Raw genomic sequence first — 11213 nt, 5'->3', positions numbered from 1 at the left:
ATGATGATAATGTCCAACAGGACGATCTGATAAAAATACTGTATCCACTCAAAAGCCTCAATACCTTCTCACACATACCTTCACACACCCACACAGACATAGATGTGGCTGAATGGTCAGTGTTGTGCAGGCAGTGTTGTGTGGTGCTGTCATGCTGTGTCGTGTCGTTTCACCACATTATGATGACAGAAAATATGAGGTTGTTGTACCGACTGGGTAGCTTAGCTACCTTTCCCTCTCCTGTCTGTCCCTAAACCTCTTGTCCTCTCTCTCTCTCTCTCTCTCTCTCTCTCTCTCTCTCTCTCTCTCTCTCTCTCTCTCTCTCTCTCTCTCTTCTGTAACCTCTTTTGGATCTTAAGCCCAGTTTCCTTAGCTGTTTCGAAGTGCAGGTGTTGTTGCAAAAGTGGTCGTTTGTAGGGTAACAGGTTGGGTATTTGAAAAATACTGGACTTGATGGTTTTCATTAATTATAATAGATAACAAACACAATGCTATACATTACACAATTAAATGGTTAAAAAAACACCAAAGAGGAAGTAAAATCCAGCCCTCTACTGAAATAGCGTTCAAAATGGCATCGGAGGTTTTAAAAAGGCCATTTAAAACTTAAACAACGACTGAAACTGGGCTTTGTGTTCTTTTCCCTTCATCCCCATTTTGTACAGACTTGTGATTTGTCTTCAGAAACAGCACATCTTAGCAGCACAAAATATTTCTAGTGTGTCATAATGTCATTGGTTTCTTAAAACAGTGTTTTTCTCACTTTTGAAAAATTTGCCACATTTTATCAGTATTATTTTAGTGTAATTTTAGCATTGGGGGAATTTTGAGGGATTTTGAGTGGGGGGGTGGTCTTATCACGTTCACATTTTATTGTAATGAATCTGTATTTCTACGGTTCTGCACACAAACACACAATCATCACAAATGATTTAAAATTATCTTGTCTTTTTATCATTTTGTTGTTGCATTCATGTTTGTCTATATTTAAACAGTTTTTTGACATTTTAATTTCTTTAACAGGCCATGCAGTTATTTTAAGGCTGAATTTCATAGAATATGATTAATTAAGTAAGAACTTGTAATTAGTAAGATTATAACAGACGGTTACTCGTGGGCCGTTCTTTGGACTTAAGGTATTGGCTTCAGAACCAGAAACAGAGGCCAAAGAGCAGAAGTATGGAAAATAAGTAAATGTTCTAACAGTTCTTAGATTCAAATGAGACAAAAGTTCTGGCTTTAGAGAACTGAAATGTTCTGGTGGCCTTGATAGGTTTGGTTTGGATTTAGAAGCTTTTTTGCCATGTGCCACAATTGCTTTTTAAAGTTTGGAATCAAACCCAAGCTTTGTTTAGTTCTGCTGATCAGACTAGTTAATGTCAGAATTGTCACAAAACGGTTTGAATGAGGAATGAGGCTTTAATTAGTTAAATTTGGTCCTCAATTGTGTTTTTTTTCCACCAAGCTTGCTAATTTATTTTTGGCCTAATACTCTCTGTTTCTGGATTTTGCTTCGCCTGTAATCTTTTATTCTATTCCTGAATTCAGTTTTGAATGAAACTTGGCCTGTTGCCTCTGTACAGGGCTATTACATTTGTATTATATGTTAAGTTATGCTGAGTCATTTGAGGTTTGTATCTCATTTTATGGTTCTAGTCGTGACTTCAAGGGAAGTAATGACTCTCTATCTGCCAGTAGAGATGGCCTGAAAGGGAATTCAGTTTGTGTTTAGACTGATTATTTTTGTGATGACGATAGTGACATCAGTCAATTAAGGGTTTGATTTGATGAACTACCAGCATGGGTTTACAAAAACACACACACACACACACACACACACACACACACACACACTTTCACACCACCATCACACTGAGCCATAATTATTTGATGTTTTTGCTTTTCACAAATACCATTTCACTATTTTATTATCAACTTTTAATCTTGGAAACTTTTTAAATGTGAAATCATTTAATTAGAAAAAAGAAATAAGTGTTCTTTTTTGTGGGCAGTATTAAGTACTGTACCTACATAATGCTGTATAAAGATATACATATGCTGTATGTGAAACAGTCGAGCTGAGCAGCCGAGAGAATGATTTCCTATCAGTTACAGAGTATGGAGGAGGAAGTTCAGTCACAATGTCCTGGGCTTCTGCTCCTAAAAGCAGTTGCATTTACGCACACAATAGACACCCATCAAATAAACAGTTGACATAGTTTGTAATTTCTAATTGTTGGGGAGGTCTAAATTCACATCTCAAACAATGCGGTAACTGCTTTTGTCCAGATCAGTGAAATCAGTATCCACATGTACAAATTGTCTTTGCCTCAGCCAGCAAATACATTTAAGTGAATTGAATTTGTTGCAGAAGCTCAACAAAATTAATGCATATGGAGCTGGCCCATTGTCAAAAACAATTGAAAACAATATTTTCCCAAATTTCCTATCCAATTCTATACAAAATGACTCAGTAACAGACAAAATATATTAATATGGTGATTCAAAGTCACATTTAAAGTTATTTGACTGCACACTTAATGACATAACCAGCTTCTTTGTGTTGTGTAAATGCACCTGCAATAAAAACCTAACCCCCAACATTTTTGGATTATGGGAGGCTCCACCAGACTCCTGTCCTGTTCAGGTGCATCTCGGCTGCATGCGGTCAGTATTTTTAAGGGTCTAGTTTTACAGTAACAGTATCCTATCATTTCATTGCCTGACAATTGATGTCTTGTCAGTGTTTTTAACCTCAGATAAAAAAAAATAGTTTTGTGCACTTATTGACCATTGTGAGCTCTCTCTCTCTTATTCTTGGTGTGTAAGTGCATTGAGATCCCCATTGTGGGACCTGTGTATAGTCTTGCAGCATTGGTTGTAACCTGAAGAAATAACAATAATGAATGAACTAATTATAATGACGATCATCTTATACTAGGTAAAAAAGACAGTGAAACTAGTTGTTGTTTGTGGCATGGTTATGCATTCAATGGTCATACTTTTGCTGATTAAAACAATACAAAAAAAACGTTCTTTTCCACTGGCACTGTTCTGCTGTTTTGTTTTCCACTTTTCTGTGTGCACTATTGCTGTTCCTGTTGCTGATGGTGTTGCTAGGCTAGTTAACTTGCTCAGTTGTTTACTACCAGCGCAATATATTGCACCAGTTTCATTAAATCAAGACCGAAACAATATACCCAAACAGAAATTAATGTCTGTCATACAAGTGCATGAATGTGTGTCTAAGTCTAAAGTGGTATCATCTTGGTGTTCTTTATTGTTTACCCTATATAAACAAGATTTACAGATGTGGTGTAATGTATTGCTCTGGCCACCCATCCTTCATCCACCTCTGCTGATATCCTCTTCTTCACTCCAAGTATTGACGCTGTGTTTACACCATAGCAAAACTTTGTTTCTGTCCGCATCTTGTGTTTCTGTGTGATTCACTTGTAGCCCAAATCCAATTCCATTTCCTCTTTTCCTTTTCCATAAGCATCACGAGTCACTGATGCAGAAATGAACCACCAAGTAACACAGCAAAAAGCACAACTGGCTCAGTGAACACAGCCAAATCACCATCTGCAGTGAACTCAAGCTTTAAAGTTTATGTTGTGACATGTGAACACATGTTGGTGTAATGGCATTGGTGATGTTTGGGCACAGCTTTAATATTTGGTGGGTACATTTCTGAAATTGGTGGCACCACCAATGGGTGAAATATTAAGTCTACCTTTAAATAAATTATGACCAAAAAGCAACAAAAGAACCCAAAGAGTGTCCATATTTTTAGTTTAAGGGCCCCCCCTGGTGGCAGGTGACATCACACATATATTTACCCATCAATTTAACCGAATTTGGATTTTGTGTCATATTCCATGTCTTTCCTCCCCTTCTTTTTTTTTTACTAATTAATCTTTAATGTTGTATCTGTGAGCAAGAAGTTAGGTGGTGTAAACGCAGCACAAATTATGCCAATGAAGCACAAATTGTCACTTTTTCTCCTGAAGATGGTGTTACTGTTGGACTCAAGATGAGTATATTAGCCGTTTGCTCTCCCATCATCTATTTTCTAACTCATGCTTTGAAGAAGCTGAACATCTTTGTCCTTCTTGTCCACCCACTCACCAGAGCTGAACATGGTCAAACTGAATCATTCCTCCTCCTGATTGCAGACTTTTGTGACAGGATTCTGAAAACTGACCCCAATATCAGTGCAAGCATGAATTTAAAGTACATGAAATCATATATTTGACATACTTTTGTAAAAGATCATGAAAAACCGGATCCGCTTTGCCTGAATTATACAGTTTTTGTCCACCATTTTCTGAAACACCACTATACAAGCTGATTGTCATTCTTGACAGTGATTGTCACGTGTTTTAGATTCATGCATGCAGAGGAGAGGTTGGGCATTTTGGACGCTTAGAATAGTTTTTTCTCTGCTTCTCCATCGTCTTTTAGAATTTTTGTACTTCACTCTGGTTGCTTAGTAGCTGGCTTATCTCATTCACTCCTCCATTTTTGTATATATCTGTGCCAACAGCTTGGGCAGACAGTGGCTATTTTATTTATAAAGACATACACTTGCTTGCATATATAAATAAAATGAAATAGTACACTTCTGTACTTGTTAAAAATGAACATACTGAGTTTGTCTTTATTTCATTTTATATCATTTTTGTGTATATGTGTAAGGTTTGTTTATATATGGGTAATCAGTAAGATAAACTTATTTATAATGTCAAATGGCTGTCCTGAGTGGAAGTCTCAGCCTTAACCCAATACCCAAAAGGAACAGTTTACATTTCAGTGATATTTTGGGAGATACACTAGTACACTTGGTTAATTTAGATTGATATATGTCTGGCACCTAATTTATTCCAGATAATCACAAACACTGAAATAGCGCTGTCACAATTAATTGATTATATTAGACTGATCAATTTAGAAGAAGAAAAATTCACTCATTCATTTCACTTTTAATCCAAACATAATGCAGTTGTGTAGACACTGTAAAAAGGAGCTAATATAACAGCAAAACAAGATGATACACATGTTCAATTGATGCACCAGACACCAATGGCAACATGACTTATTTTCCTATTTTTACAAAGCTATAATGCGCAAAAACATATTGCTTTACTTTACCTCTCCTTTACTGCAAACTGGGCAATTCAGGACCGCTGGGTTTGCCTCACTGGATGCATAACTATAGGCATCATGTTTTCACATTTCCAAAATGTTCTGCACATACTCCTTACAATATTACATTATAAAAAAAAGGTAAATAACAAAGATCATATGCCATCTTTAATTTGAGATGGCAGGCTTTACATACACAGTATTTTTGGTGAGTTACTCTTTAAAACAAGAGCATTAAATGATGCCAAGATTGTCATAGATCACATCAGAGAGAACTTTGTTTGTGTCTAATGTTGAGGGTATAGTGGAAGAGGAGGAAGCAGATGGGGAGGGAACGATAGTAGAAGACAAAGAGGGATTAGGAGCTGGTTTGGTTTTGCACACTTTAGCATAAAGGTGTTCAAAAGGGTCTGCTTTGATCTCCTTTTTATGAGATGCTCCCTCCATCTCACTCATGGGTTCAGCATAGACATAGTGTGACTCATCATCTGCAAAACACTTTTCTTTTATCCGGTTCTGACTCATATTCTGCATATTTTCTACTGGAGTGACCTTGTCAAACACTTCTGAGTAGATTGAATCTGGGCTGTCGATATTGGAAGAGGAATGCGGAGTGGAGGAGTGAAGAGATGGTGGATGACAGACAAACTCTCTCGAAGCGCAGTGAGGTTTGAGGGGAAGCAAAACCGCAGGGTCCACATACACAGCAGTGGTTGTCTTAGGTTGTGGTGCAGAGTGGATGATGGTATCTGGATCAGCGTATAAGGCTTCTGATCGGCGAATAGGATGACTCGTAGACGGTGACGTGTGAACTGAAGTGGGGACATCTGGCAGGGGCAGGAGTGTGATGGGAGGGGGTTTCATAGGTGCATTGGGTGATGGATCAAAGGAGACTTTCTGAGAATGTTTAGTCTCATCTGAGCCAGCAGTTTTCTCCACCTCCATTCTCATTTTATTTTCCAGAATGGCACTAATATTTGTCATGTCAGGTATTTTTGGCAAAGGGGAACGAGGAAATGTTTTGGTTGAGGCAACCTTCTCACCCTCTTGGCTTTGATTGGACGATGTCTTCTTTTTTATGCTTTTTTGAATCAAGGAGAACATATTGTCTGCCTGCTCAGTCTTAAAGATGAATGTTCCCGGACCAGTGTCACACCGTCTTCCTGCTTCAATGGTCAAGGTCAGCTGGTGGTGAGAAAACACAAATGTTAGTAGATGAATCTAATGAAATCTAGTGCCACAGACCAGTACTCTTTTAAGCACATTCAATATGGCTTTGCTTAGAGGCTGTCTTCCATATGTGGAATCACGTTAAAGGGGTTTGAAAGGTTAGCTAGTCAAACTTACATTATCATTTCCATATCGTCTTAGCAGGTGGTATGGCCATTCCCGCACAATGTTCTTTGTTTGGGTTTCTTTCAACACCAGTGACTCCTTTCCAATTTGGATCCAGTACTTCCCCTCCAGGTCACAACGTGCCGCAGCATCTGTCTTCTGTACCACCACCAAAAAGGCTGATACTGCAGAAAAGGAGGGAAAAAAATCTGTTTATTATTTGCAGTGTTACAGGAGCGTTGACAGTCAAAAACTCTTTCAATTATTCAGAACATGAGAACTGAAACAATATTATATCACAGCATGAAAACACAGTATGAAAATCATCAGTCATCTACAAACAACAGAAAATATATGTTTCTGCAAAAGTAAATAAACAATTCAAGCAAAGCACAGTGCTGTGCTGTGATATGTTGTCACACATGTAACAAAGAATCGGGAAAACATGAACCAAGGCCCCAAGCAGATAGGGGCCCTGGTAGGACTGGGTTGGAGAGCCCTGCAACAAAACAAGTGATGATGAGAGAGAGAGAGAGAGAGAGAGAGAGAGAGAGAGAGAGAGAGATAGAGAGAGAGAGAGAGAGAGAGAGAGAGAGAGAGAGAGAGAGAGAGAGAAAGAGAGAGAGGTAAATAAAAAATCACCTTCATCTGCTGAGGCATAAATCTGATTCTCCTCCATATGAAGGTGATTAGAACCTGAGCCACCAACACCACCTCCCTAAGAGAGAGAGAGAGAGAGAGAGAGAGAGAGAGAGAGAGAGAGAGAGAGAGAGTTGTTGTGGTTTGACATGCAGTCGAAAATGAGTTAAAGCCTCCAGATGACATTTGCATGTCTCTGTCTCACCTGAAATGAGGTTCGACAAAGTTTTTCTACCCACTCCACACAGTCATCTTTGAGAGCAGCAAACACCATTGTTCTCTCCTCTGTCTCCACACAAAATGCTGACATGTTCTCCTAAAAATAGCACAAGAAGTGTCCAGATCAACAACAGTCTGAAATATCTACATTTAATTACAAAGAATCTTCAATTAATTAAAGTATTGGTGAGGAATAGAAGTGAAAGTATACCAAGGGGCAGGCCTCAGCATTTGGGGGCAATCTGAGTACACTGATCAGTTCTGACAGTCGAACCACCTTCAGCTTTCTGTCCCCATAATGCTGGTGATGTCTCCTTCCCACAGTTCCAAGATCAACACCAACAGCGCCTCCTGGGGGATACATGGATAGAAAAACAGACTCTGCAATTCAATATGTTACATAACAAATGTTTTTGGGTTTGGCTTGGTTTTTTTTTCAGAAACAGCAACCAAGTCATCAAATACACCTTTTGTGGGAAGGAAACCAATTTATCATAATTTTTATCATCGAAAAAGTCAGCCTGGTCCTAAAAGTTCATGGCTCAAACTTTCTCCAGATAACAGCAAATAATCACCTAAGTAAGCTGTACTTTGCTTACAGTGAAGGGATACTGCTTTGTAATCTTGTACTTAATACAGATCATTATTTATCAGCTCTGACAAGTATCTCACTTTACGCTATTAAATTCTTCTGAAATGCATTTATCGACTGATTTAATCCAGGTGGTATTTTTAAGATCTTACAGCCAAGTCAGGTCCCAATGTGCAGAAGCTGTTTGTATCTACACACATCTGGAAGCTAAAATTAATATTGTTTGCAGTTCCGCACCTAAACACACCTACTTCGCAAACACAGAACTCTGTACACTCACCTGTACTTTGGACCCCATGACTATTTGGTCATGTGACACATGAATGAGTCGAGAGGGAAACTTTGTGAACCTTAAACCTTGTGTTCACTCACTTCACTCTCAATACCAAACAATAACAGATATAGACATCAGATCCTAAGACAATGGCATTGTAATGAGCAGGTATCTACCAAAAAGTGAAACTAGCACATATGACGTAATAAAATGAATCAGAATGGCTTAAAGTAAGTAGATCTCAATTTTTGACAGTTTGTCTTTACAAAAACATATGCATGTCCAAAAACAAACACCAGAGGTCAATGTTGTCATTCATAGTATGAAAATATGATTTGCACATTTGTTTTTGTAAGGAGCGTGTTTAAAACTGTTATAATTGTTACATTTACAACAGACTGTATTTTTAGTGTCACTGTTTGCAATTCCTGTTGCAAGTCCTAACTCTTCCTAAATTTCAGCAAAATTCACAGACATATTTGTAGATTGTGTAGTAATGACAGATATCGTCATTTTGTTTGTTTTTCTTGTTTTTCAAGTTTGTTGATTAATGAAAATTTAAGCTGTCAGTATGTCAGTATATCAAAAAGCATTTATGATGTCTGCCACTTGTAGAACTCGGTAAGACTAGCAACTGTATTTAAGGAGGTTTAATAGGACCTGATAATAAAAAATAAACTATATATATGTATGCTAACATTTGGTGGTGGAGAAAAATGTGTGATGTATTCTGTAAGGGAAGTACTTTTCACAATCAACAAATGTTGTTGCATGAAAACCACAAAGAGGTCAAAACCGGGACAGTAAAGAATGCAGCTGGTATTACCTCCCATGTCCTGGATCTCCAGTCGTCCCACTCCATTGTTACTGGGAGGGAATAAGGACAACCATACTTGCTTCCATTTCTTAGAGAGAGAGAGAGAGAGAGAGAGAGAGAGAGACATGGTGAAAATATCTCAAAATCCCTCGCTTACATTTCTTCTCTTCTCTCCTTTCTTCTTCTGTCATCTTCTTTCATGATTCCTTAATTTCTTTCCTTCTTCCTTCCATCCTTCCCATTTTCATTATTTATTTCCTTTTTTTGTGTAATTTCATCCTTAACTTTCTTCTTCTTCTTTGTTTTATCCCTCTAGGATATCCTTCAAGTTTTGTCTGACAAATACCATAGGGGCTCATGTCGACTTGGCTAAATAGAATGAGTAGACTAGTTCTTGTTCCCTTATTGCAATGAATAAAGTGATTTTGTCTTGCACCTGTTCCCAACCTACTGTATGTTGGATATGCACACTATCAAATTTCTGATCTAGCCCTCCCACCTTTGTGACTCACAGATGTAAATATTAGTCACAGCCCATCCCATGTTCTCTAAAGAAAGACATTTAAGGAGGAGAGCAGGGGAGCAGACGTATGGTAGAAATAACTGAAATAAATCCTCCACAGCTGATATGATGTCAGCAACTGAAACCAAACAGGTTCCACTTAAAGTATATTTCATGTTTGGGAGGAGGCAAAAGCCTGAGGAGCAAACTGACAAACTGGGTTTTGTATCTTCTGAGATTCAGTCGACAACAATAGGCTCTTTTGCTGCACTGCCAGGTATGATGGTGCAGCCTGTCAGCTGAGCAGGAATGTGCTGTGTAGAAACTCGGGGTGTCTCGACTTGTCCATCTGGCTTCCTGCTCTGGCTTCTCTATTTCAGCAACAGGCAGAAAACTGCAGCATACTTCACAAATCAATACCAGCACACCCTCTGCTAACTGAGGAATCTAGATTACACTTGGAGAATGTAAGGCTTGTGCGTTAAACAGAAGCAGTATTACAGCCAATATATAACACAGACCATCATTTTAGCACTTGTGAATTATTTATTCATTTGCAACCAAAAGTAGGTCAACAAACTTTCTACATTGTCTTGTCACTTTTACCTGTGAGGTAGTTAATCATAACAACTATTATCCTGTAAATGTGTGTTAAGCTTCTATATCCTGTTCTCAAAAAGTCATGTGGGCAATGTACTCACTTTGCCAGCTTTGCGTGGTTGGAGGTAAACCTGTCCTGCTTTGATCTGAGCGTCCATCTGAGTGCGAAACCCTTCACCTCTGGGCTGTGGACAGGCAGAGAGACAGGTAGTTTTTTTTCTGAATAGCAGAGAGGGTGGGGCGTGCCTAGAGTGAGACAGTCTTGAAATACAATCCCCACTCGAAATATGAACACGCCCCCTCACACACTGATGTGGGCTAAACATAACTCATGACAGCCCCAAGCCAACTTCATTTTGATTTACTTACCTATTTATTTTATGGTACACACAAATGCATGTAGCAAGTTTAAAAATAATCACATATAGATGTTCTGTGACCACATTTTCATGTTTCTTACCCACCCTGCTAATGTCATTTTACAATGTTGAACAGTTTTGGCTGGAGGGGCAATTTGTGTCACAGCGCCCCCTATCTGTAGATATACACCAAACATGGAACAGTATTTGAAGTACACATTCTGTAATGGACTCAGTTTGGTGTCATTTGATGAATTCATTGTTAATTATTTTCTAAAACGATACACAACACAGCAATAATTATTATCCAGATAATTATTTATAATGAAGATCCAATGCAGAAGCTTCTGAAAGACCCATCCCGCATTGGTCGTGACAGGCTTGGCCGACTGAGTGGCAAGGTGAAAAACCTGTTCACACCCTTGGCCTCAGGCGGTTGCAATCTGGGAAACAGAATATCAGAAACTTGATTATTTACCTGTCTCCAATATCTCTGTTCGCATCTTACATCAGTTCCAGTACCACTAGTGCTTGGATCCCTATTAATAATAGTAAAAACCCAACAAAAATAATAGGGTTCCAGCACTGTTGTGTCTAAAGTACCATGAATGTGTTTCTCTCCTGGTTGACTTTTCTCTCCCACAGAGTGAGATTGTCCCAATTTGTGTTGAAGATGCAAACTAGAAGGGCACTCATTAGAGCTCACATCGTCTGGATACAGCACAGAC

The 11213-nt window shown here is 38.5% G+C and overlaps 1 protein-coding gene across 1 annotated transcript; it reads right to left on the bottom strand.

Moving 5' to 3' along the window:
• Window positions 1-4969: 4969 nt before the first annotated feature.
• Window positions 4970-10328, bottom strand: dok1a (docking protein 1a). Its single transcript, XM_076145806.1, has 7 exons — window positions 10228-10328; window positions 9034-9112; window positions 7553-7692; window positions 7328-7438; window positions 7126-7201; window positions 6496-6668; window positions 4970-6333 (listed from the first exon to the last, which is right to left on the bottom strand). Exons 1-7 carry the CDS (start codon window positions 10282-10284, stop codon window positions 5383-5385), a joined length of 1587 nt encoding a protein of 528 aa, XP_076001921.1. The 5' UTR covers window positions 10285-10328; the 3' UTR covers window positions 4970-5382.
• Window positions 10329-11213: the final 885 nt, after the last annotated feature.

Source organism: Genypterus blacodes, unplaced genomic scaffold (assembly GCF_046128005.1).
Source record: "Genypterus blacodes isolate CSIRO-AG114 ecotype Tasmania unplaced genomic scaffold, CSIRO-AGI_Gbla_v1 ptg000030l_1, whole genome shotgun sequence".
Taxonomy (NCBI): Eukaryota; Metazoa; Chordata; class Actinopteri; order Ophidiiformes; family Ophidiidae; genus Genypterus; species Genypterus blacodes.
The sequence above is the reverse complement of the archived record's forward strand: the minus strand, read 5'-3'. Positions and strand labels throughout refer to the sequence as shown.